Source organism: Camelus ferus, chromosome 27, assembly GCF_009834535.1.
Source record: "Camelus ferus isolate YT-003-E chromosome 27, BCGSAC_Cfer_1.0, whole genome shotgun sequence".
Lineage (NCBI taxonomy): Eukaryota > Metazoa > Chordata > Mammalia > Artiodactyla > Camelidae > Camelus > Camelus ferus.
The window spans coordinates 10,380,281-10,405,095 of record NC_045722.1 but is presented as its reverse complement, the minus strand read 5'-3'; the positions used below and the strand labels follow the sequence as shown (position 1 = coordinate 10,405,095).

General features: G+C 39.3%; 1 protein-coding gene and 1 long non-coding RNA gene across 4 annotated transcripts in view; one reads left to right on the top strand and one right to left on the bottom strand.

Moving 5' to 3' along the window:
- The window catches only part of PDE8A (phosphodiesterase 8A), a 117,089-nt gene that overhangs the window by 43,705 nt on the left and 48,569 nt on the right, over window positions 1-24,815 (top strand). For all 3 annotated transcript variants that reach the window (XM_032469012.1, XM_032469011.1, XM_032469010.1), the window contains exons 2-3: window positions 19,575-19,631; window positions 21,158-21,348. In XM_032469012.1, the coding sequence (XP_032324903.1) occupies window positions 19,605-19,631; window positions 21,158-21,348 (218 nt within the window). In that variant the 5' untranslated portion in view covers window positions 19,575-19,604. The remainder of the gene's footprint in view (window positions 1-19,574; window positions 19,632-21,157; window positions 21,349-24,815) is intronic.
- On the bottom strand, window positions 853-17,706 carry LOC116660223. Its single transcript, XR_004315628.1, has 3 exons — window positions 17,492-17,706; window positions 5,790-5,795; window positions 853-863 (listed from the first exon to the last, which is right to left on the bottom strand). It is a non-coding gene; the product is annotated as an uncharacterized LOC116660223 (long non-coding RNA).

Here is a 24,815-nt window from a genome sequence, read left to right as displayed (position 1 = left end):
GGCTCTCTGTCATCTGACCCAGCCCCTTCTTCAGCCTCATCTACTGTGGAATCTTCCATCTCAACCGCTTTAGCTCTTTGATATTCCTGAACATGCTATGTGGGTTTACACCTGCGTTTGCACATAGTATTTTCTCTTTCTGGAATGCTCTTTTCCCCCTTCTTGCCTAGCTCAGCCCTACATTTTCTTCAAGATTTACCTTGCGGGCATCACTCTTCTGAAAACTTTCGTGATTTTTGCCCTCCCTACCTGCGCCCTCCCCCCCACCCCCACCCTGGACAGAGTTAATCAGTCACTTCGCAGTCACACTCTGTACAAGCTTTTGTTGTTAAACATTCACAAAGTGTTGTAATTATTTGTTTATATTATTCTACCCTTCTATATTTGGCTTTTGGATGATAAGATCCATATTTTTATAACTTTAGCACTCAGTAAGATTTAGTGCATAAAAAGTGCTCTATAAATATTTGTTGAAGTGAATGAATGACAATTTCACATCCAAACCTGATTGAATGGCTATTTCATATCCTTACAATAGGAAGTCTATTTCTAAAAAGATTATAAAATACAAAATACATGAGATATTGTTATGTTACCTAAACCAGAACTTGATAGCCCATTACATTTCTTATCTGGCAGACTAGGCTGAGGCCCAGAGTGGTAAGTGACTAACCTAAGGCCACATAATGATGAGAGGCAGAGCTGGGACTAGCTTCTATCTTTGTCTCTCACATATCTTGTCTTCCAGTGTCTAGAACAGCATCTTACCCGATAGATGGGGGACAAGGAGGTGGTACTTAGTTAGCATCATCCACCTGGCTGTCAAAAACTCCGCCTCTGCTTTCCTTTCCTGTGTGCTTTTCCTTACATGGACTTTGACCTTTCTCTGCCTCTCTGTCTGCCTTTCCAGGCCCAGCCTGATTGCTGTCTCTTCTGCCTGCCTTGATCAAAACCACTTACCCCTCTTCTGAGTTCCCATCACTGTTAAGTGCATGAAGCTGTATAGTGCAGTGACAGGTGTGGGCCTTGGGGGTCACACAGCCCTGGGTCCAGGTTCCACATCCCCACTTACTAGCTGTATGACTGGCAAGTAGATTAACCTTGTTGCGTCTCTGCTTCCAATTGGTAATTAGAAGTAATAATAACAGTTCCTACTTTATCAGGTTGATGTGAGGGTTAAATTAGGAACTCCTTGGTACATAGTAAACACCCAAATGTTACAGGCTATTATTGTTGGTGGTGACTTGATTATAGTAAATCACTGAGGCTGGTTACTGGACTTCTCTAGCTGCAATTCTTGGGCCTGACTTTACTGCTGAATCAAGGATTACCCAGTTTCATAAGCGGCATATCCTAACCTACAGTCTACACTCAAGCACTTACTGGAGTAGTTTTGTGAATAACACTCACTTAGAATTGTTGTTCCTTGGCTCATGCCAGTGCTTTGCCATCTGGAGGTTTGCTCATTTGTGTAGGGGATGTTTCAGTGAAAAAAAAATTGCCTCTGTGGTCTGCTGAGAGAAAGAACAGAATGTTTTCTCTCTTTACTTCACAGCCATAGCTCTGAGGTTCGGTGTTTATGTAGCTCTAAGTCTCTAATAATTAAGGAAATGGATTAGAAAAGACAGTTTAATGAAAACTCACAGACTGCAGGCAATTTGCACACATTCCCTTGTTTGACACCATAGTACAAGCTCACCTCGAGTTGTAAAAGGAGCAGCTTGTAATTCTCTTGACACTCTTCTTGATTAATAACCTGTAGAGATTATCTGTTGTTGGTATAACACTTGGATAATTTTGTTCGGAGTTTCTCCCTCTTGTAAATGAGAAACCAGGAAAATACAGTGTATTCATTATACAGGGAACAAAGGTCGTGGAAACAGTAACTTGTAAAACGAACCCTTAGTTACCTAGCATAGGCCTGCTTGTTTTATTTCTAAAAGCCTGTGGAATAAACCCCTCATTTTCTCTCATTTACAAGCAAACTGAAATGTGGAAAATTTGATCTTTAAGAGGCATGACTTCTGGTTTTATGGGATTGTTTACTTTAAAGTTTAAACATTTCAGTGTCTCAAGATACTCTTAGTTAAAGGAAAGTTCTTGTGAATATCATGTAGCTATTAAAAGTTATAATTTAAATCTGTATTTGCAAGAAAATGCTCAATTTTCAGTGGAAAAAAAAGCATGGGAAAAGGTCAGTTCATGTGCATCAGGATATGTGCTCATTTGTTAACAGGGATTACTACTTTAGGTTAATGATATAGATTTCAGATGATAGCTTTTTACTTTTTCCCTCTGCATCCTTTCTATATTGTCTGGGTTTTGGAGTAACTTTAGATTCAAAGAAATCATAAAAGCATTTTCTTTTTGGAGGAAAAAAGTAAAACTTAAAAGATTTGAATGTGGTAAAGTTAGCCTTTCTTCATCCTTCCCTGGAGAATTATCCCAAGCAACTAAGAGGGAATAAAACAACAATAAAAAAACAAATGAAAACTCTATCTTTGAAGAAATTAGGAGATGTCTGAAACCCCAAACCACAAAATAAGTGGAAAAGGATTTTGAAAGATTGGACCAGGAGTATGAGAGAAAGTAGACAGAAGACACTTGCAGCTGCAGACCTCAGGAAAAGAAAAATCAACTAGCAAGCAACACTTTCCAAGGTGAGGGATACACCCTGGGGTTCAAAAGCAAAATGCTTGGTTTGAAATAGTGGAAATGAGTGCACAGGCTGGTGGCAGGAGCTTCACTGGATCCAGTCTGATTCCAAGATGCAGAGGAGGCTGGACTGAACGCGGACTCACATCGGTAACAGTTGTAGGGAGCAGGAGCGGTGGCGGCAGGAGGGAGAGGACTCTGCACTGGCAGCAGCACTCCCAGCTGCCTGCCTCTCTGGATGGAGAGCGAGAAGCTGAAGAACCTTCCCCCGCATGTGTGTACACTTGCACGGGCCTGCCGGCAACAGGAAGAGCATTCTCTGCTCCCCTCAGCATGGCTCTGGCTCTCCTCCCAGAAAACTGGTCCAGGAAAAACTGCCTTCAAAAATGAGTAATCAAAAAATGGACCAGTTCGGGATCTAGTCAAACATAATTACTAAAAAATGATGAAGAAACATGAAAAAACAAAACGATAAAGAGAAACACTCGAAAAAATGCTGACACAGAACAAATGAAAATTTTAACCAAGTATTTCACATATTAAAGAAAAAGCCCACCTCTATAAAGAGCTGGAGCACAAATCAGAAATACAGGAGTTCAGGCAAGTCAATAGGCAAAGAAACCTAAGTTCAAGAAAGTGAAGGGAAAAATGAAAACCATCCAAAAAAAAAATGAAGGCAAAGTTAAAAGTGACACAAGATAATGTATAAAAAATAGGAATGAAATAAGTGAGCAAAGTGAAATAGAAATAGTTAAAAAAGATTAGAGATGTGAATGAAAAGTACAAAAATTCCCTGAAGAAGGGAAAATAATAGAATAAAAATTTAAAGATCTAAATCAAGAAAACTTTACAGAAAGGAGAGCTTGAATCTACAGTTTGAAATGATGCATTGTACCCAGGAAAAATTAACATAAAATGGCCAGCCTTGCAGTGTAATCCCAGTAAAGTTATTGGACTTCAACTGTAAAGAATTATTTGGACCAACAGCCACGCCAGAAGATCACCTCACATATAAAAGGGGAAATTTTCACTGCACCTTATTACTCAACATTGAAAAACACTGACAAAATCCTTAAGAAGAGTGTTTGACCCAAGGATTTTATATTCATTGAAATTGTTTTTATTTTTAGTATAAGAAAATTGAGGCAGAATATTCCCATGAACTCTTCTTAAGGAATCTAGTCAAAGACATACTTCAGTCTACCAAGAAATAAGTGGAAAAATTCCAGCAAAAGAACTGTTTTGAGCATTGAGTCTGTTTAACTGTAGGTTAAAACAAATTTGGAGATTAGTGCAATAGAACAGAATGTAAAGGTTATATGACCTGACAATATGAAATTATGTAACTAACCAAATTTGAGAGGAAAAGGGGAACAAAGATGGTGGTAAATTCAGAATATTTTCCCCCTGTGTTTAATAGGTAGGGTTCAAAGGATATCATTTAAAGCTTACAGTCAAACTAATAGAAGTGTAGGTATGTTTAAGAGCACAAAGTTAGACAGGATATAGTATGATGGACTCAAATAAGATAATGGAGAAATGGTGCAGGAGAAGAAAATATCTTAATTTCATTATTTCTCATAGAGAATTAAGTAGATACTGTCTAAAGAAATAAAGGTTTTCAGATATTAATCACAGTGACCACTAGATAAAAAATAAACCATCTTAAATACCAGAATACATAGAAAGGAAAACGGTCTCTATGAAGGAAAACAAAGATGACTGATAAGGCCACTGTCCGTCATATCAGTAAGTATAGATGGGAGTTGGAGGTCACCAGCTGGGTCACAGGAAGTCAGATCACATCCTCCACTAATACGGTTCCCTGACAGCAGAGGCACTGCCCTTCTGTGGGTGGGACACAGGAGACTCCCCAGAGAAACCACAGAGATGCTCCCTCCGTAAGAGAAAAAGCTCTAAGAGTGAGAAATCGTCTGGTAGTGCTCCTCCAGTGAGACCACCTCTCTGGGCCTTGCTCCCTGCCTCAGAAGCAGCAGCTAGCAGTTGGAGGGGGACGTGAGGGGAGGATGTGAGGGAGAGAGAAGCGGCACCCCCTTTCCTGAAGGTAGTGCTGCCCTGCAACTGGCCCTGATGGTGGAGAGAGAATCTTCTTCAAATGAAAACTGAAGCCTGTTAAGATATTGGACTGATGGTTTTCTTTTTAAAGTGCCTAAACTCTTTTTTGAAAGTTAATGCAGTTAATGCGTAACTCATAAGTGTACAACTTGATTAATTTTCGTAAATGTATCAGCACCCAGATCAAAACTAGAACATTCCAGGAACCTATAAGGCTCCCTGGTATTCTCTCTCAGTCACCCACTACCCCTACAAAATATACTATAGATTAGTTTTGCCTGATTTGAACTTTATGTAAATGACATGGACGGACCATTTTTAATTACTGAATTGGGGCTGTATTTGTGATATAATGAGTATACTCATTGAATAGTGTCCTCTCAAAATTAATGTCCACTGGAACCTCAGAATGTGACCCATTTGGAAGTAGTCTTTGCAGGGGTAATTAGTTAAGATAAGGTCATCCTGAATTAGGGTGGGCCCTAAATTCAAGGGCTGTTGTCCTTCTAAGAGGTCTGTGCCGCGGCAGAGGCAGAGATTGGAATGACACAGCTACAACCAAGGAAAGCCAGGGATTCCCAGCAGCCACCAGAAGCTAGGAGAGAGGCGTGGAATAGCTTCTTCCTCAGATTCTGTGGAAGGAACCAACCCTGCCTACACCTTGATTTTGGACTTCAGGTCTCCTGTCCTGTAAGAGAATAAATTTCAGTTGTTTTGAGCCACCTATTTTGTGGTAATTTGTTACAACAGCCCTAGGAGACTAATAAAATGCAACTCTAGGACTTAATATTACGAAAGAGAGGGCAGAAACTTTGTGAGCCTTGTCCCAGTTTTAGGAGTGGAGGAAGCGCTATTTCCATTAAACAGGTTTAAAGTGGGAAGATGACTTACGATCACTTTTGGTGACCCTGCAAGAGCCCTGTATATTCAGTGTACCAATTTCAGAAGCAAACTGTATGCTCACTGGGTTGTCAGCCTCTCAGATGTTCGTTCACCTGCCAGAAGGGCAGTGGAGATAAAACCATCTCCAGATTTATTTCATGCATTTCGTTCACTACCGAGCTCTTTTTTTGAGTCACGTGTCCTCAAGCACAGTCACCTCTGCAGGTGGGATCTGTGAGAGGCTCTTCAGTGGTTCCTCGTGGAGCCCTGTCCAGTAGGCCCACTGCAGTTCAGGTGTCCCCAGGTGATTGCTCTGCTTGCAGTGTGTACAGTCAATCACAGTTAAAAGGTCATAAAAACAAAACCACGTATTCAAACTTCCTCTCTCCTGTTAACAGTCTTTCTTCAGACCACCTCTGGGATGGTGGATGAAGCCAGCCCTGTGGACTTGCCCCACAGTGTCATTCTCCTCAGAAGTCTTCAGTGTGCTAAGAATCTGTGTTTCCCCAGGCCCTTCAGCCACCTGTTTACTGAAAATTGTTTAGGAAAAATTGATCTATAGTAAGTGAAACCAGCTACTTACAGAAGTGGTTTGGCCTAATTTCACTTTCTGAGGGTAATTATAACTTCATGTTTCAGATTTATTCCTTGTCATTGCTATGTATGTTTGCTACTTTGCTACTTTTTCTGATAACTTTTTATTGGAAAAATTTTCACACACCATTAAATCACATGATAAAATTCAAGTTTCATTTAGCTTGATACGTAAAGATATTTTGAGTATATCTAGAGATATACAATAAAAATTTATTGTTGCAGCAGTATTTACAATAGCCAAGACATGGAAACAGCCTAAATGTCCATCAACAGATGACTGGTAAAAGAAGATGTGGTATATTTATACAGTGAAATACTACTCAGCCATTAAAACTGACAACATAACGCCATTTGGAACAACATGGATGCTCCTGGAGAAAGTCATTCTAAGTGAAGAAAGCCAGGAAGAGGAAGAAAAATACCGTATGAGATCGCTCATATGTGGAATCTAAAAAACAAACAAACGAACGAACAAAGCATAAGTACAAAACAGAAATAGACTCATAGACATAGAATACAAACTTGTGGTTGCCAAGGGAGTGGAGGGTGGGAAGGGATAGACTGGGATTTCAAAATTGTAGAATAGATAAACAAGATTATACTGTATAGCACAGGGAAATATATACAAGATCTTATGGTAGCTCACAGAAAAAAATGTGACAATGAATATATATATATATGTTCATGTATAACTGAAAAATTGTGCTCTACACTGGAATTTGACACAACATTGTAAAATGATTATAAATCAATAAAAAATGTTAAAAAAATTATTGTTAATTTCCAAAATATTTTTGCTTTTGTTATTGGTCTTATGAGTAATTTTTTCTATAGTCACATGGTCATATCCTAGTATTTCTATATGAAAATTGTGTCTTTGATTGAATCAGAGAAGGCTCACTTCCTGTTTTTTATATAATGCTTTCTTTTGAGATTCAGTTAAGTGTGCTCAGAACCAATGCTGTTTTTTACTTAAATATAGTTTAATAGAAAACAATTTTCAAAGGGAGGTCAGGTACTTTCTATGATATCTAAACAAAACATAGTTGACAGTAGCAATTTACCTGGGGTGCCAGAATGCCCAGAGTAGCAACAAGATAAAAATCTAATCATACAGAACTTTGAATATTTGGCTAATTGAGAATATACTGAACTGTAACCAAATTAAAGATTGGATCATTTCTTTGGAGACCTTTGAGAGATAGAATATCCATTCAGCTGGAAAGATTTCACAGTGAAATTAGAAAAATAAGAGAATCATTAAGCCTATCAGGAAACCTGGCCTGCCTTGATTTTACTCTAACAACTGGGATTGTTTATCCCTTTTTTTTTTCCTTAGATATTTCCTTTAGGAGCATTTATTATGAAAACATGGGGAAATGTTGGGGATTTCAGTTATTTAGTAATTGAATTCAGAATTTAGTAATTTATTCAGCAGTTACTGAGCACTGTATTTTTTTTAGCTTCCAGTTTTATAAAGGTGGATAGAACTCAGAGGCTCGGTCTGGTAGGGGAAAAAAAGTGAGTATAATCTCACTGTGATGAATATAAACCCAGGGTTCCTTGGGAACACAGTGTGGCACTTCATGCAGATGGAGGTCGGGGCCAGAAGCCTAGGTCGAGTTTCCCCTGACTGAGTCTAGAAAGATGAGATAGAGTTAGTGGGGAAGAGGAAGAAAGCAGGAGTGTGCCATGCTGAGTGAGCCATGTGGCCACGGCAAGAGACATGAGCTTTCAAGGAGTTCTAAGTGGGTGGGGCAGTTGAAGCTTAAGCTTCAAGCACTACGGGGGCCTTAAATGCCCTGTCAGAGTCCAGGCTTTATCTCGGGCAATGTGGAGCCCCTGAAGGGTTTCATACTTACTGTGTTTGCGGATCATATATATCACTGATTTTGAAACTTAACATTCTGGTGTTTTTGTGCTTTGGATTAATATGCATTCCCACCCCCAGCCCCCCTGCAGTGCAGTGTACAGCTCATCTGTTGAGTTCCGATAGCGATGACAGAAGGAAGGTAGAGCTAACTTTTTTTGTCTTGCTGTTCACACAGTTAGTACAAGAGAATGTTTAAGTGTCATAGATGTGAAATGAATGAGCAGAAAGATATTTTGAGATATTTTATGTTCTCTATGTATTTTTGTACATCCTGTAGAAATATGTCATTCCCTATGTATTTTCAGGCACTTATGAAATTTGGGGGATATGAATTCCTTTTTAGGACTTGTGTGGATGTATTCTCATTATTAATTATTGAAGTAAGGAGGAAATGATATCAGCAGATGTGCGGAGCTCTTATTCGCACTGAATACACTATTCATTTAGACAAAAAGATCATTTCTCAATTCAAATCGGAATATTCTAATTTAAGGCCTAAATCAGTTGTGTCATAATCTCTATGGAAACAAAGCTTTCTACTGTGTAGTAATTACATAAGTAACTCATTTCCCCTTGTAGATACACAAATTCTAGATGCAGATGCTGTTTTTTCTCTCAAGAACTCTCTTAAAATAGAAGAGACTTTAGCCAGTGGCATTTGTTTATATGTTTTATAAAGTTTAAAATATCTTTTCAGATTTCCTGCTTACATACATTCTTATAAAATTGTTAAAACTTAAAAATTGTTGATGAGCTCACTTTCTTTTCCCGGTTGAAATTCCGATGCAGAGGATTGAATTATCCTTCTCAATTCTTAACATATTAACATCATCTATCCGTGCAAGTCTCTCGCAAGTTGGGTTGTCTAGTTTTGTCTCACTGATTTTCAGGCATCTTTATATATTATGGGTATGAGTGTTTTTTGTTTTCTGGGGTTATGTGTTCTTTGTTGGTTATATGTTTTGCAAATACCTTCTCCCATTCTGTGACTTACCTCTTCAGTGTCTAACTAGAGTCTTTTGATGAACAAAAGTTCTTAATTTTAAAATCTTTTTTTAAATCAATTCTTAACTTTATGGTTAATGCTTTCTGTGCAAATAAATAAATAAATAAATAAATAAATAAATAAATAAATAAATAAATAAAAATCCTTGCCTATGTCCCAAGATTCCTCTCTTTTTTCATTGTTTGGTTGATTTTTATCTGATTCTCCACTCCCTCACTACCTACCACAGGTAACCATTCTAATGTGTTTAATGTATGTCATTTTGTTTTTATGTGTTCTTATAAAGTATTTATTGTTATGTACTTATGTATTTTAATTTACATAAATGGTATTGTATTACAGATCTTATTCTAATTTTTTTTTCACTTAGCATATACTTTCAAGATCTACCATATTATAGTCCTCAGTTAGATATATCCATATTGTTTGCAGCTCCCTGCTGCTACACATAACCCTGGACAAAGATCTTTGTGAATAGACTCAGAATTCTCACTTCTGAGTCGTATAGTATGCAAGTATAGGCAGTTTTGGTTTAACCTTAGCAATTGGTTCCCAACCAGTGCCTGGGTAGGAAAACCTGAACTGTGACTGATGAATTGCTGGCAGACAACTCAGAGTTAAAATCTCCAGAGAAACTGTTGCATTGGTATCAGGGAGGAGAGAAGGGATGGCACAACATTGTGAGATTTAACTTCAGGAGCTTGACCAAAATCCCACAGTAAATAGCAGGGGAAAAAAATGTCTACAACAAATCTACTTTAAGTATAAAGACACATATACATTAAAATTAAAATGGATAGAGAAAGATCTAAAATCAGCATCTAAGTTTTCAATTTAGGAAACTTGAAGAAAAAATTAAATCCAAAGTAAGCAGAAGAAATGAAATAATAATTAGAGCAGAAATCAATGAAATTGACAATAGGAAATCAGTAAGGAAAGTCCATGAAGCCAAAAGCTAGTTCTTTGAAAAGATTAATAGACTCTAGACACCTCTATGGAAGACTAACTAAAAAAGAGAGAAGACACAAATTACTAATATCAGAAATTAAAGAGGAGACATCACTGCAGATCCCATGGAAATCAAAAGAATACTGTGAACAGCTCTATGCCCACAAATCTGATAACATAGATGGAAAGGACCAATTCCTTGAAAGACAGTATCTGCCAAAACTCTCATGAGAAGAAATAGATGATCTGAATAGGCCTATATCTATTGAAGAAATTGAGTCAGTAATTCATAACCATCCAAAACAGAAAGCACCCATGTGGTTTCACTGGTGAATTCTACTAAACATTTACAGAAGAAATTATACCAATCCTCTACAATCTCTTCCAGAAGATAACTCATTCTCTGAAGCCAGCATCTCCTTAATGCCAAAACCAGACAAAGACATTACAAGAAAACTATAGACCAATATCTCTCATGAACAGAGATGCAAAAATGTTCAACAAAATATTAGCAATTCAAATATAAAAGGTGTAAAAACCCAGGTAAGCAAGGCTAATTCTATATCAGAAAATCAATTATTGTAATCCATCACATCAACAGATTAAAAAAGAAAAATTAATGATCATATCAGTAGATGGAGAAAAAACATTTGACAAAATCCAAAACCCAAAACCCATTCATGATAAAAATGCTTAGTAAACTAGGAATAGAGGAAAACTTCCTCAACTTGATAAAGAGTATTTACAGAAGACCTACAGCTAACATCACACTTAATGGTGAGAAACTTGAAGCTTTCCTATTAAGATCAGGTACAGGGTAATGATGTCCCCTCTTACCATTCCTTTTCAGCATCATACTGGAAGTCCTTGCTAATTCAGGAAGGCAAGAAAAGGAAATAAAAGTTATATAGTTTGGTCAGGAAAACTTAAAACAGTCTTTGTTCACAGATGACATGATTGTCTATGTAGAAAATCCAAAACATTAGACAGGAAAACTCCTGGAACTAATAAGTGATTATAGCAAGGTTGCAGGATACAAAGTTATTATACAAAAGTCAATTTCTTTCCTATATACTAACAATGAACAAGTGAAATTTGAAATTAAAAACACAGTACCATTTACATTAGCACCCCCCCGAAAAAAACAAATGAAAACTTAGATATAAATCTCACGAAATATATACAAGATTTATATGAGGAAAACTACAAAACTCTGAACAAAATCAAAGAACCACCAAGTAAATGGAGAGAGATTCCGTGTTTATGGGTAGGAAGGCTCAATATTGTCAAGAAGTCAGTTTTTCCCAACTTGACCTATAGATTCAATGCAATCCCAATTAAAATCCCAGCAAGTTTCTAACATTTACATAGAGAGCCAAAAAACCCCAGAATAGCTAACCAATATTAAAGAACAAAGTTGGAAGCCCAGAAATAGACATCCACAAATAGTCAACTGATCTTTGACAGAGGAGCAAAGGCAATACAATGGAGCAAAGATAGTCTCTTCAACAAATGGTGCTGGAACAACTGGACATCCACATGCAGAATAATGAATTTAGATACAGATGTCACACCAAAATTAACTCATGGTAGATCAGAGGGCCTCAAAGAAAATGCAAAACTGTAAAACTCCTAGAAGATAACACAGGAGAAGACCTAGATGACCTTGGTTATAATGATGCTTTTTTATTTTATTTTATTTTATTTAATTTTATTTTTAATACCTTTATTGTGGTATGATTCCTGTACAGTAAACTACACATATATCAAATGTACAATTTGTTGAATTTTGACAGATGTATGTACACCAATGAAACCACAACCACAGTCAAGGTAGCTAACATTTCAGAAGTGGTAGTGTGGACAAGCGATCTAAGGTGCTGGATTAAGATAGCTAACATTTCCATGTGATTCTTTTTTAGATACAACACCAAAGATGTAATCCATGAAAGAAATAATTGATAAGCTGGACTTCATTAAAATTAAAAACTTCTGCTCTGTGAAAGACACTATCAAAAGAATTAGAAGACACACCATAGACTAGGAGAAAATATTTGCGAAAGACACATCCTATAAATAACTGTTGTCCAAAATATATAAAGAACTCTTAAAAACTCAACAATTAGAAAACAATCTGATTTAAAAATGGACCAAAGACCTTAACAGACACCTCACCAAAGAAGACATACAGATGGCAGAAAAGCATATGAAAATATGCTCCATACCATATATCATCAGGGACATGCAAATTAGAATAACAGTAAGTTTCTACTTCACACCTATTTAAATGACAAAAATCTGGAACACTGACACCACCAAATGCTGGAAAGGATGTGGAGCAACAGGGGGATATGCAAACAATGGCAGGGGACATGTAGAGTGGCATAGCCACTTTGAGGACAGTTTGGCAGTTTCTTACTAAACTACACATACTCTTACCATATGATCTAGCAATTGGTCTCCTTGGCATTTACCCAAAGGAGTTGCAAACTTATATCCACACAAAAACCTGCACAAGGATGTTTATAGCATCTTCATAAGTGTCAAAACTTAGAAGCAACCAAGATGTCCCTCAGTAGGTGAATGGATAAATTATGGTACATCTAGACAATGGAATATTATTCAGCACTAAAAAGAAATGAGATATGCCACAAAAAAGACATGGAGGAGCCTCAGATGCATATTACTAAGTGAAAGAAGGCAATCTGAAAAGGCTACATACATGTGTGATTCCAACTATATGACAGTCTAGAAAAGGTAAAACTGTGACAGCAATAAAACGATAAATAGTTGCCAGTGGTGGGAGTGGGGAGAGATGAATAGGCAGAGTACAGAGGATTTGTAGAGCAATGAAAATACTCTATATGATATTATAATGACGGGTATACATCACTATACATTTGTCCAGACTCATAGAATGTATAACACCAAGAGTGAATTGTAAAATAAAATACTAATTTGGGGTGATTATGATGTGTCATTTGGTAAAAAATGTACTATTCTGGTGAGTGATGTTAATGACGGGGAGGCTGTGCATGTGTGGGGCGTGGGGTTATAAGGGAAATCTCTGTACCTCCCTCCCAATTTTGTTGTAAACCTAAAACTATTCTGAAAAAAAAAGTCGTAAAATGTATTTAGTTTGGAAGTCATAAATGTACATTTTTTTTTCTCTGTAAATATCAGACAGCGTCTGGTCAAGATTTTACCTCGAAACCCTTAGGAAAAAGCGGTCCTGGGAGAAGACAGTCTCCCTGGGAAAGAAACTTGTGGCCTGGGCTGTTGCTGCTATTTGTAATAAAGGGGAAGCAGGGTAGCAGTATCCAGCTGCAGCGTCCGAGGCTTGGGGCCAGGGCTCCAGCCATTCTCCCTTCTGTCCCCTCATCCCTAACCCCCCGATCCTTGACCTAAGGCCTTCATCTGCCCCAGGGGTTCTTCACACTCTGTTGATGTTGTTACTTCCATCCCTTCCCTGTGGTTTCTCCTCTGAAACCTTAAGTTTTCTTTGGGACACAAGAAAATGACTTCCTCCTTGATTTTTCTGAGCTGGTTATTTGAAGTTTAGACTTAGACATTGTTAGTAGTGAAAAAATATTCCAAAGAGAAACTTTAAAGAAACCAGCATTACTTATTTAAAAAGCAGTGTAGTCCAATTACTGAGAATCCTTGCGTAGCCCTCTTAAGAGAGGACTGAGAGATGGTTTAAACAGTAGCACATCAGGTTGAGGACTGCATTTGGAAGGTCTGATGGTTTAACACAGAAAGGAGGTTGGAATGAGTAGTTTGACTTTTTGTGGCTGACTTTTTGAAATAGCTTTCAGAATGGAAACCCACTTTCTGCCAAACCTACGTGTCTAGCTCCCACACCTAGTTAGGATTTCTTCGTTGCTCTAGAACCAAACCAGGGGCATTGTGAACACTTATGTGTCGCCTTTCACTTGTGGTAATGGCTAGACTTGATTTGTGTGCCAGGCACCATGCAAAGAGCTGCATATCTGTTACTCATTACTCAGGTTTTTAGGGGAAAGGGGTCATAATTCAAACCTCTATTTATCTGTCCCATCTCAGGAATACTGGTTGTAGGACGTTTGCTCTGGGAAGACCAGGGGAAGGAGCTTTGCCTCGGGGTAGATCTTGGTGCCATCTTGTGGGTAGATCTGGAAAGGACCAAGCAGACCCACATCAGCTTCTATCAGGATGCCTTGCAGAACCCCAAATTTCCACACAACACTGATATGAAACTGCAGGTCAGACATCAGAACTCTGGTCTTGGAATCAGTGAATTTGATTGTGCCCTATACATCAGCAAGTCCTGATCACTCTATCTCCAAAGCACACACCCAGATTTATCTACTCATCTCCATGGCAACTGCTAGGCCAAGCTACCATCCCCTCCCACTTGGACTACTACAGAAGCTTCCTTACTGCCTCGGCCTCCACGCTCACCCCTCCACTATCTATTCTCCACAGGTAGCCAAAGGGATCTTTCTAAAAAATAAAAAAACAGATCTTACCATTCTCTTGTGTAGAACTCTCTAGTGGCTTTTCATGAAATTTAGAATAAAACCCAAGTTTCTTGTCCTGGCTCAGAAAGCTCTGCATCTTACAGCTCCTGCCTAGCCATGAGCTCATCTCTACACTCTTCCCCTTCCTTTCCTTAAGTTTTCCCCTGTTCCCACCCTGGGTCCTGGGCACCAGCCTTCCTTCTGCTTCCTCCTCCATTCCTGGCATGGCTGGCTCCTTGTCATTCGGATCTTGCCTTCTGAAATGCAACCTTGGAGGGGCCTTTCTTGACTCTGATTCAGAATAGCAACCCAGGTTACTCGCCACCAAATCCTTCCCTGTTATGTCGAGATATTTTCTTTCTTGTTCTCATGAATGCTCAGTACCTAGGAAACCATTTAACACATAGTGGGTGTTCAACAAAGATTTGTCAAATGGATGAATGAGGCTTTCAGGTTCTTGGTCTTATTTCAGCTAGCTACAGGTTAGGGTCAGGTGATTTTAGGCCTTTCCCAATGTAGCATGAAAAGACCATGGGAATTAAGTTCCCATGAATTGAGTCCAGCTCCCACCTTTGCCACTTACCAGCTGTTTAACCATCCTGCTCTGAGCTTCAGTTTGGTCATCAAAAAATGGGGTTAATGAACTTACCTTATTCATAAGGTAAGGACTAAATTGGATTTAAATAGGATTGGAAGCAAAGTATTTAGTACATAGTAGACACCTTCTTTCTCTATTATAACTGAACCATGTTGTCATCATTTATATCTTCCCCTTCTACTACTCAAGGACAGGGTAGGCAATTGGTCTTTGCGCTCCTAGTACCTAGCTCTGTGCTTGGCTTATAGCATAGTAAGTAGGTGGTCCACAAATGTCCGGATTAATTTTGACTCTTCCCACCTAAGAACTGGTGTCTCCTGACTCTTGTCACTCTTTTTCCAGAGAGACAAGATGGCCACTGGCTGTGCAGGGGAAGCCTGGAGGGGTGGTGTGGACAAAATCTGATTTATGTCCTTACTATAGTTCCTAGGTTTGTAAACAATTAATATAAAATGATCCCAGCATAACTTTATGTTTCTAATAAAGGGGATGTGGGAAAGAGAGCTAGATCACATGATTCTTTTGTGGTTCCTGAGGCTTCGGCTTTTCCTAAGATTCCTTCCTTCTTTTGTGTTCCTTTATAAAATAAAATATATATGAAAATACTCTGAAAACAAAGTGCTGTATTACATGCACATGAATATGTACAAGTTGGTATGAGTATGATTTCTAGGTAAATGATTGGTTCAGAAAGGTTAGCTGTTGAGTAAACATTCATTCAGAAAGATTTTTTGAATGTCTAGCCATGTGCCAGGCACAGTTGTATTGGAAATACAAGAGTGAATAGAGCAGATAAATCCCTGTCTTCATAGAACATTCTTGTGGGAGAGACACTCCTTAATTAATAAAATAAATAATAAAATAAGTCATGTGGCAATGATGACTAAAGCTACAGAAAAAAAAGCAGGTAAGGGATAGAGGGATGTTCAGGAGAGTAGAATTTTTAGACAGGTTATTTATCTCTTTCCTCTTCTACCTCCACCGGTGATCAAGATTTATGGCATAGTAACTTTGCCCTCTAGTGTCATGATGTTTGTCAGTTAGGCAAACGAGAGAAATCTGATAGGTGGTTCATCCAAGTGTCAAATAATAATTTATTTCATATTTCTACCAGCCATATTTATAAAAATACTTTAAAATATTAAAATACAAACAGAGATCATCCTTATCTGATATCCCAATTTAACAATCTTTTTTTAACAGTAAGTCTTAATAAATATGTAAATATTTAAAAAACCAAAAGACTCAACAACTTGTATAGTTACTACCATCAGCTCAAAAATATACTGTTGTTTCTATATTACCTAGAAATATCTATTGCTTTTGAAGCTGAAAGCTGTGTTACTAAAATTGATTTGAAAATGACTATTCCTTTCTTAAATATTAATGTGAAAAATAAATAATTATCAAAACGGCTATGGCCTGAAGCATTAGATCAGCTTGATTCTGATTTTCACACACACAAAAAGGGCGAATATAAGAATTCTAGAAGTTCCGATGCCCTTATCCAGAGCAGTTGGGAAGTTGTTTACTCTTTGAGGGCCCACTGCTGACGTCTGCTCACTGAGTAATGTCATCAGATTTCCTGGTGGTGGTTATTTTGGGGGGGCAGTGGTAAGTAGTTGTCCGGCTCTGCTGGGACACTGCTCGACAGAGGTCCTGAGAGCCGGATATACCCCGTAGACAGGATGTAAGGTTAAAATGCAATCTAGTTAAGTAAATAAAGTAGGTGTTCAGTGGTAAAATAGAATTGCTGAAACATTAGGGTTTTTATATGATAGTGCTAAAATTATATTGAGGCAAAATCCATGATCTTTAAAAAAATTAATCTATAGCTTCTTTTATTTCTTAAAATCAATGTAGTGGTGAATTATTTTTATAAGTTGAGATCATAAAAAGTTATGCTGTCCTTTGTAAAAGTTACTTCACCCACCTTTGGTGTGCAACATGTGCTCGGTCTTGTTTTCCCCAGAGGGATGAGACTCCTGCCCTTAGCTGCCCATGCCTTCATCTTGTCCCTCAGCTTATGACCAACACTATGAATACATAAATGTATTTTTAAAAATCAAGCCAGTTATTAACATTTTAAAATTTTATTAATTATTACCTTTAACTTATTTTTCTTCTCCTGGTTTCCTTAAGTTTGTACTGTTTACTTTCGCAAATTTAGGGATTTGAAAGCTTAATCTGTTTACTTAATTCTTCTTTCACGACAAAAAAGATTTAAGACTGAATTTTACCCCTGAGTAAAATTTACTAGTATCCTGCAGGGTTTATTACATTTTCTCATTTCTATTATTTTCCAAGTAATCTGTAGGTGTAGTTTACATTTCCCTCTCTGATTCAGAAATTACATGAGTTAATATTTTAAAATTTTCCGGGTAAGGGAGTATTTGTTAACGCATGTTCTAAATTTTGGTTTGATTGCATTACGGTTGAAAATGAAAACTGTCCAAGTCTTATTTGTAGGAATATGTTTTAAGGTTTTCTCTGTGACCTAGTATATCGTATGTTTTTATGCTATTTGTGAATATTTTCTTTCTCTCTTTTCAGACTTTATTTTTTTATGTTCTAACTGATCCTTTGTAGCAAATTTCATGAGCGCCCTCTGAGAGGCTGCAGATCCCGGTTCACACAGAGGACCGCTGTCTATACCACTTTATCCTGAGCAGCGGCACATCCCTCCTGTTGATGGGTTTTTGCTTTCTCTTATGAAAGCACCCCCCCTACCCCCAGTACTCTAGAAAATCAGCAAAATAATTTTCCTTCTTTTTCTTTTTCCTGTCATTTTCTTCCTTTTCTTTCTTTTTTCTGAGTAGTTCTGACTTCTCCAGGCAGTAGGCCTATATCGTTTCTTGTTCTTTTATTCATTCATTTCTTTAAACTTTGTTCATAAAAACCAACAAAAAACTCATTGTTCAGATTGGTCTCTCTCGGTGCCTCTTGCTTGCCTTCTCTCTGAGCTGTGGGGGGTGATTATATAGAGCAGATCTTTCTCTTTTAAGACTCTCCTGGCCCTCCTGGATCATCTTCTCTCAGAAATTCCGGCTTTGGCATCCAGCTGTGCCTATTGACATGAGGCTGGCCTGCAGCTACCAGGTCAGGAGGCTGGATGGTGCCGTGGGGTGTCTGTCTACCCACCCCGCCGCCCCGCCACAGAGTCCTCCTCCCCAGTCTTAGGTCTAGAGTGGTAGCGACCCTCATTCTTACACCTTTGGAGAGATGAAATTACTACAAAGCAAATCAGAAACTGAGCCGGTGTCCCATTATTAGTGGACATCAGTTTAGCAGTTAAAAATATACCTGGACTTCCTCCATCTCTAAGCGGGTTTTGTTACATGTATTTACTGTAGGAGAGAGCACTGCTTGAGGGAGAGATGGGAGGTGGGCAGCCAGGAGGTATCTTATGGGTTCTGCTGCTGCTGTGTCCGAGGTATGGACTCATACCATCACCCAGAGGCCTGGAGTAGGGGAGGGGTCCCTTCATACAGTGTTTCTGGAAAATTTGCAAAAAACGTGTCTTTTCTTCGGGATAGCAACCCAGGGCCAGGGTTCACGGCTGGATTTCAGCCCTACCTTCTCCCTCCCTTGTGCTCCTTTGTGCAGTGCACAGACTGCCCAAATCTTCCAGTGGCCCTGGGTTTGCAGCACAGGTTATAGAACTAAACAGACAGGTCGGTGGAATCCCAGCTGCCGCTTGCTGCTGTGTGGCCTTAACGTACTTGGAACCTCAGGTTTCCAACTGTAAACTCTCACGCTGTTGTGAAGATTCAGTGAGATTACGTATGTTCAGCCCAGTATATGCTAAGCTCTCCATTGGTGCTATGATGCTTATTACTCATTGGGGTTTGGTTATGACAATGTATTTATCTTTGTGTCTTGGTGTTACGTTCTCAAATAGATGAGCATTTTTGAATAAGCACTGTGCTCCTCTATAAAATGAAAGTGTCAACTGTTTCTCAGTAAGGTTTCTTTGGCTCTGACATCCCATGATTCTGATTGCTGGATTTCATTATTTATGTGCATTTTAGATGTAAGATTTCATTGTCCGTCAGGGGAAAGATGGGAGTAAATGTGGAAGGAACCAATGTTCATTCAGTGTCTAATCTTTGGAGGGTCTTTATTATTGTAATTTCATTTGATCTTTGTAACAAATGAGAAATTGAGGCTGAGAGAAGTTGAGTAATTCACTTAAAGTCACACACAACTAGGAAAAGAAAAGCTGGGATCAGACTAATTTTATTTTTCCTTCCCTGCTCTCCACCTTTCTTGGGGTTTATAAGGGGATGCCTGGGATTCCTCTGTCTACTAAGTGTTTGTCATTTTTCTCTGAAGTAGAAATTTTACTTTCATCTGTGGCACTGAGTAGAGAGAGAAAAATCTAGGCAAGTTTATCTCTTTTTTTTTCTTATTTTTAAGCAGATCTTTTTCTTACAGGTATCAGTAGCTGGCGTGCAATTTGGCCCCATGAGATTTCATCCAGATCAACTCCAGGTAATATACCATGCTGTAATTTTCATGTTGGTTTTCTTGAAAGAGAGGAAGGGAGAATCTCTAAAGTTACACACTGAAAATAATCTTTTAGGTAGAATATTGGATCAATGTTCAATTTCCTGAGCTTGATAACAGTACTATAGTTATGAGAGAATATGCTTCTCTTAGAAATACACATTGAGATAGTTAAAGATGAAGAAATGTCTGCAACCTACTTCAAAAGGTTCAGCATTAAGATAACATGTATAATTTGTGTGTGTGTGTGTGTGTGTGTGTGTGTGTGTGTGTGTGTGTGTAGAAAGAGAAAGCAAAGGTGGCAAAATGTTAACAATTAATGAAACCAGCAGAGTATACTAGCGTTCATTCACATTCACAACTTTTCTGTAGGTTTGAAATTTTCAATATAAAAAGTAAAAGCGCTGTATGTTACTGAATCAGCTCTAGCAGAGAGAAAATATCTATGAATCGTGTAATCCAAAATATTAGACAAAGTAACCAATTGAAATTTAGCTCCAAAGTTATTTGATGCTTCCTTTACACAAACGCACGCTGGCTATTACATTTTAAAAAGTGTGAAGAGGACTGGCAGAAATGCGTTCTCTTAGATTTTTGCATTTGTGTTGTCCGTGCCCCTGGGTAAGCTTAAAGGAACTGAGTCTTGGAGAAATGGTTTCCGTCAGCTTTGTAGTCTCCCACCTGGACAGTACCACTGTTGCCCCTGTTAGTCAGTCTGGGTCTGAAGGGATGGAGCGGGTGCACTCCTGAACCAGATTAGGTGTGGGGGGCCTGGCTGGGAGGGGAGAGGCGGCAGATTCGGGACCCACTTTATCGGGGCCAGGCACTTAACGGGCAGGTTTTGAAGAGTAACATTTTGGTGTACTTTAAATCTCTCTTGTGGGAGTGTGTAGCTCAAGTGGTAGAGTGCGTGCTTGGCATACACAAGGTCCTGGGTTCAATCCCCAGTACCCCTTTCAAAACCAAATATGCAAACTTAATTACCTCCCCCCCAAGAAAATAAATAAAACAACTTAAAAAATAAATCTCTTATAATCAAAGTAATTTTTTTTAACTTGGAGGAATTACGTAAAGTCTTGAGTCAGAACATTTAAATGCATTATTTAAAGTATTCAGTATTATAGGAGTTTGATTGGAATATTAGTGTTTGCCATCTTAGGAAGTACCTAGTTAACTTACTGCTAACTAAGATAAATATTTGTATGTTTTAAATGATTTAGTTTTAAGATAAAATCCTTAGTCAAGTCTCTGGTGAGTTATTTAAGTGGGCTTATTGAAGTAAATATATGATCCATGCACTTTGACTCCCACATGAAGAATAGATAAAATAGCACTTCAGGGAGCTGAGTGCTAACGGCCCTGAGTTATGTGTGGGAAAAGGATTTATTCAGCAGATTGTAATGTTCACATCTGTGTACGTGCCTGGAAAACACTTGGGAGTTTTCTTGTTAAGAAATAATTCTAACAACATCTTTTTTTTTTTAAAAAGTGTTCGTGCTTTTTTCATTCAGGTACTTTTAGTGTTTACCAAAGAAGATAACCAGTGTAATGGATTCTGTAGGGCATGTGAAAAAGCAGGGTTTAAGTGTACAGTTACCAAGGAGGCTCAGACTGTCCTTGGCTGTTTCCTGGACAAACATCATGACATCATTATCATAGACCACAGAAATCCCCGGCAGCTGGATGCAGAGGCGCTATGCAGGTAAGCCTGAGACTCAGGCCTCAACAGTCCCATGGGCATTTATGACATAAATGCAGCCCAGATATACATTAAGTCAAGTTCAGAGTCTTAAGTTGCTTTCCATGCATGTAAAATAAGCAAGACATTTAGAATATCATTATTTCAAGGAGTGTTTCTTATCTCTTCTGTTTTGTTTGCTTTGCTTAAAACAGTAAGAAAATATGAATGAAGACCATTATTAAGGATGAAACCCAATATGTAATTAAATACACTATCACTGTATATTACTGCAACAAGAATTATTGTAATTTCCCAGATGTTTTTAAAGTTATAAAAAGTTTTAAAATTGTCTTCTAATGTTAGGTGAATATTCCTTGTTTGTAATACTTGAAGGCTATCAATATTGTGAGAGAATTCTGGGTAGCAGACATAAATCTAAGAAAAGTATTTTTTAAAGAAAATCATTTGCTGCTGATGGAAGCAAGGCAAAATGAAACAGTAACTATATCTAGTAGAAAACTTTTGGAAAAGACAAATCATAATTTTAATATAAAATCTTATAATGTATTAATTTTAGGGACATTTAAATCTTGATTTTTAGGAGATAGAAAAGATTAAAAACCAAACAAGGGTTATAAACTGAGCTGACAGGAACATGACATCCTGTCAAGAGGTTGTTTGCAGGTGCATGGTTACTTCCATGCGCTTGTTTCCTTGGCAGTGAGAGTTCCCCTTTCAGGCAGTCAAACGAGGTAGCTTTCATGCGGGTGTGAGCCACCTTCAGTGGAGCTTCCCCCGGCCTTAAGCTAGCACCTCCCATGCTGCGTGTGTTCCTCTCCTATACCTGTCTGGTTAGTGGTAGTTAGCCATTGTCACTGCAGCCCGGATGTGTTTGACGTGTTATCTGACAGCACGTCCATGAGGGATCATGGCCCAAGAGATGTGGAGAGAGCTCTGACCCAGGTGGAGAGAGGAGCCTCAGCTGCTTGCCTTTGGGTAACTCTGCTTTCTCTGAGGATGTGTTCTCTCAGCTGTAAATTTGGAACACTTGGTTTCCAAGATCCTTTCTATCTCTCACATCTGATGGATAGCACTCAGAGGAAGGGAAGAAAATATCTTAGTTATGTGGTGCTTGTAGTCTTGGTTCGCTGTTGCGAGGCAGGAGACGTGTCTAAGGAGCGCCAAAGAGAGTGCAGATAGAAAAGGTGAAGTGAGGGTGAAATGCTGTGCTGGGGAAAACTTGGCTTCTTGTCCAGGTACAAACCTAGCCACAGGTATGTGCTGGACAATGGAAATCAATTCTTATAGAGCTGATGCTGCTAGATCACCCTGTGTTATAAAAGAAAGGTTAAGTTATGGTAGTTATGCTCTACTTTTTGTGTGTGTGGTAAAATACACATAACATACAATTATGCTCCACTTTTTGAGGGAGGAAAATGTACTATTGTTACACATTTTGGGAATATTCTAAACAAATAGGGTTAATTCATTCAGCCAAATTTTATTGATACGTCAATTAAAAATTTATACAACTGTAAAATAGGGAATGTGACCTGAGTTGCTTAATATGTAGTTTTAGAGAAGCATATACTGTCACGTATGCATGTCCTCTTCCCCACCGCCTTCCGTCCAGCCTCTGCTGGGGGTTAGGGTTTCCCAGGGGAAAGCTCTGAGTTTCAGAAGTTCTTCATGTTGAGCCCAACCTTGTTGTATTTGGCCCACAGGTCGCTAGAACGTTCTTATCCCCTCCCCCGGGTTTCTAAAGTTGAGGACAGGAGTGGTCTTTTCAGGATGGAGCACATCCTCACTGCTGTCGGTGGCTCCTCACAAAGTGTGGTGTCATATTCCAGCCCATCGAGGGGGCTGCTCTAAGTGCCTTCTTTCATTCAGGAGCTCTTGTAAGCATAAGTTTGGTGGACGAGTGAGGAGTGAGCAGAGCAGTCATCTCCCCTGTGCCAGCCAAAAGCAGATCTCTATAACCACAACTCCCCACCATCCTCCTTTCCTGATGGCTGTGTCCCAGTCCTGGCCAAGAATCTGAAGTCTTTCTCACTAGCTGTGTTCTACCACATTATCTTAGTCAGCTGAGGATTTGGGGGGATTGGGAGGTCCTTGTGCCATTTGTGGCGAGTTATCTAGAGGCAAGAGAGGACCCTAATTTATTTTCCCTACATCAGTTTCAACTTGATTCTCACCCTTACCTGGTTTATCTCCCTTAAAAGCATCCCTTTACAGGTGCCTGCCCACTCTGGACTGTCCTTTTAAGGAATCTTTCCAGGCTCTTCCTCCTGAGCCTGCTCTCCACTTAGCTCACGAGACCTTAGCCCTGGCAGAGCTCTGTCCCTTCATCTTCCTTTTGGAATACCTTCACAGGGCAAGCAAACGATTTCAGTCCAGTGTCATAAATGCCGACAGAGGAGATACATACAAAGCACTGCCGGTGCCCATGTCAAGGAGGGCTTCACAGGGGATATTTAAGTTGAGCCCCAAAGGAGGAGTGGGAGTTTTGAAAGGAAGGAAGGTGGAGAAAACATTCCGAGTAGAGGAAGCAGCATGTGTAGCAACAGGCAGGTGTCCTCTGCCTGGTGGTCAGTGGCTTGCTGGATCAGGCAGGTATGGGCCATGACTCAGGGTGGGGCTGGAGCAGCCGACGTGAGCCTGATCATAAAAGCATTGTGTGCTGAGCCAAAGGCTTCGGATTTTGCCCAGTAGGCATTTGAGACCTTGGTGTATTCTATGCAGGGGAGCATCCAGAGCGTAATGGGAGATCCCTCTGGCTGCCAGCCGGAGAGTGGAGCAGAAGACAGAAGTACTCAAGCAAGTCAGCCAGCTGTGAGGTTGTTGTGGGCCATCTTGTGCGGTACCTGGTATCAGTGCCTCCTCCCAACTTCCTATCAAACAACCCATGAAGGTTATAAAAGAGACAAAAACTGACCACAGCAATTAACAAACCAAAGATAAGATGGTAGATACGTCAGAAGCTGGGAGACCGAAAAGGACAGGAATACCCACTGTACCTCTTGTGCTGTGGGGACTTACAAAGAAGCCTGTTCCTGGGACGTCCTCTGCATACTTCAGCCTCTGAAGCTGAAATACCAGCAGCCCTGAAGGAAGGAAGTAGGAAGAGGCTTTGTTTCACTCCCACTGTGTCCTGCTGAGCCGAGTTTGCTGGAGCTGCACTGACCAGACCCCAGCACCAGCACTTCTGTGCACTGGCCAGGGGCCTGCCTCCAGCCCGTGCTGTCCCTGCTGCCCCTTCTCTTACTTCCTACATCTACCAGGAAACCCAAGACAGGGAGCAGACGGAGATGGACGAAGATGTGCTTTTCCTACCGTGTTGTAAGAAGAGGCAGAGGCATAGGAGCCTGAGAATAGTCCTTCACATAATTGCAATTTCAAAACAGCAGACAGGACCAGTTCTCAGGTTTAGCTAGAGAATGGGAGAGAGCAGACCAGGAATCTGCTCTGTGAAGCAGACCTGTGCATGC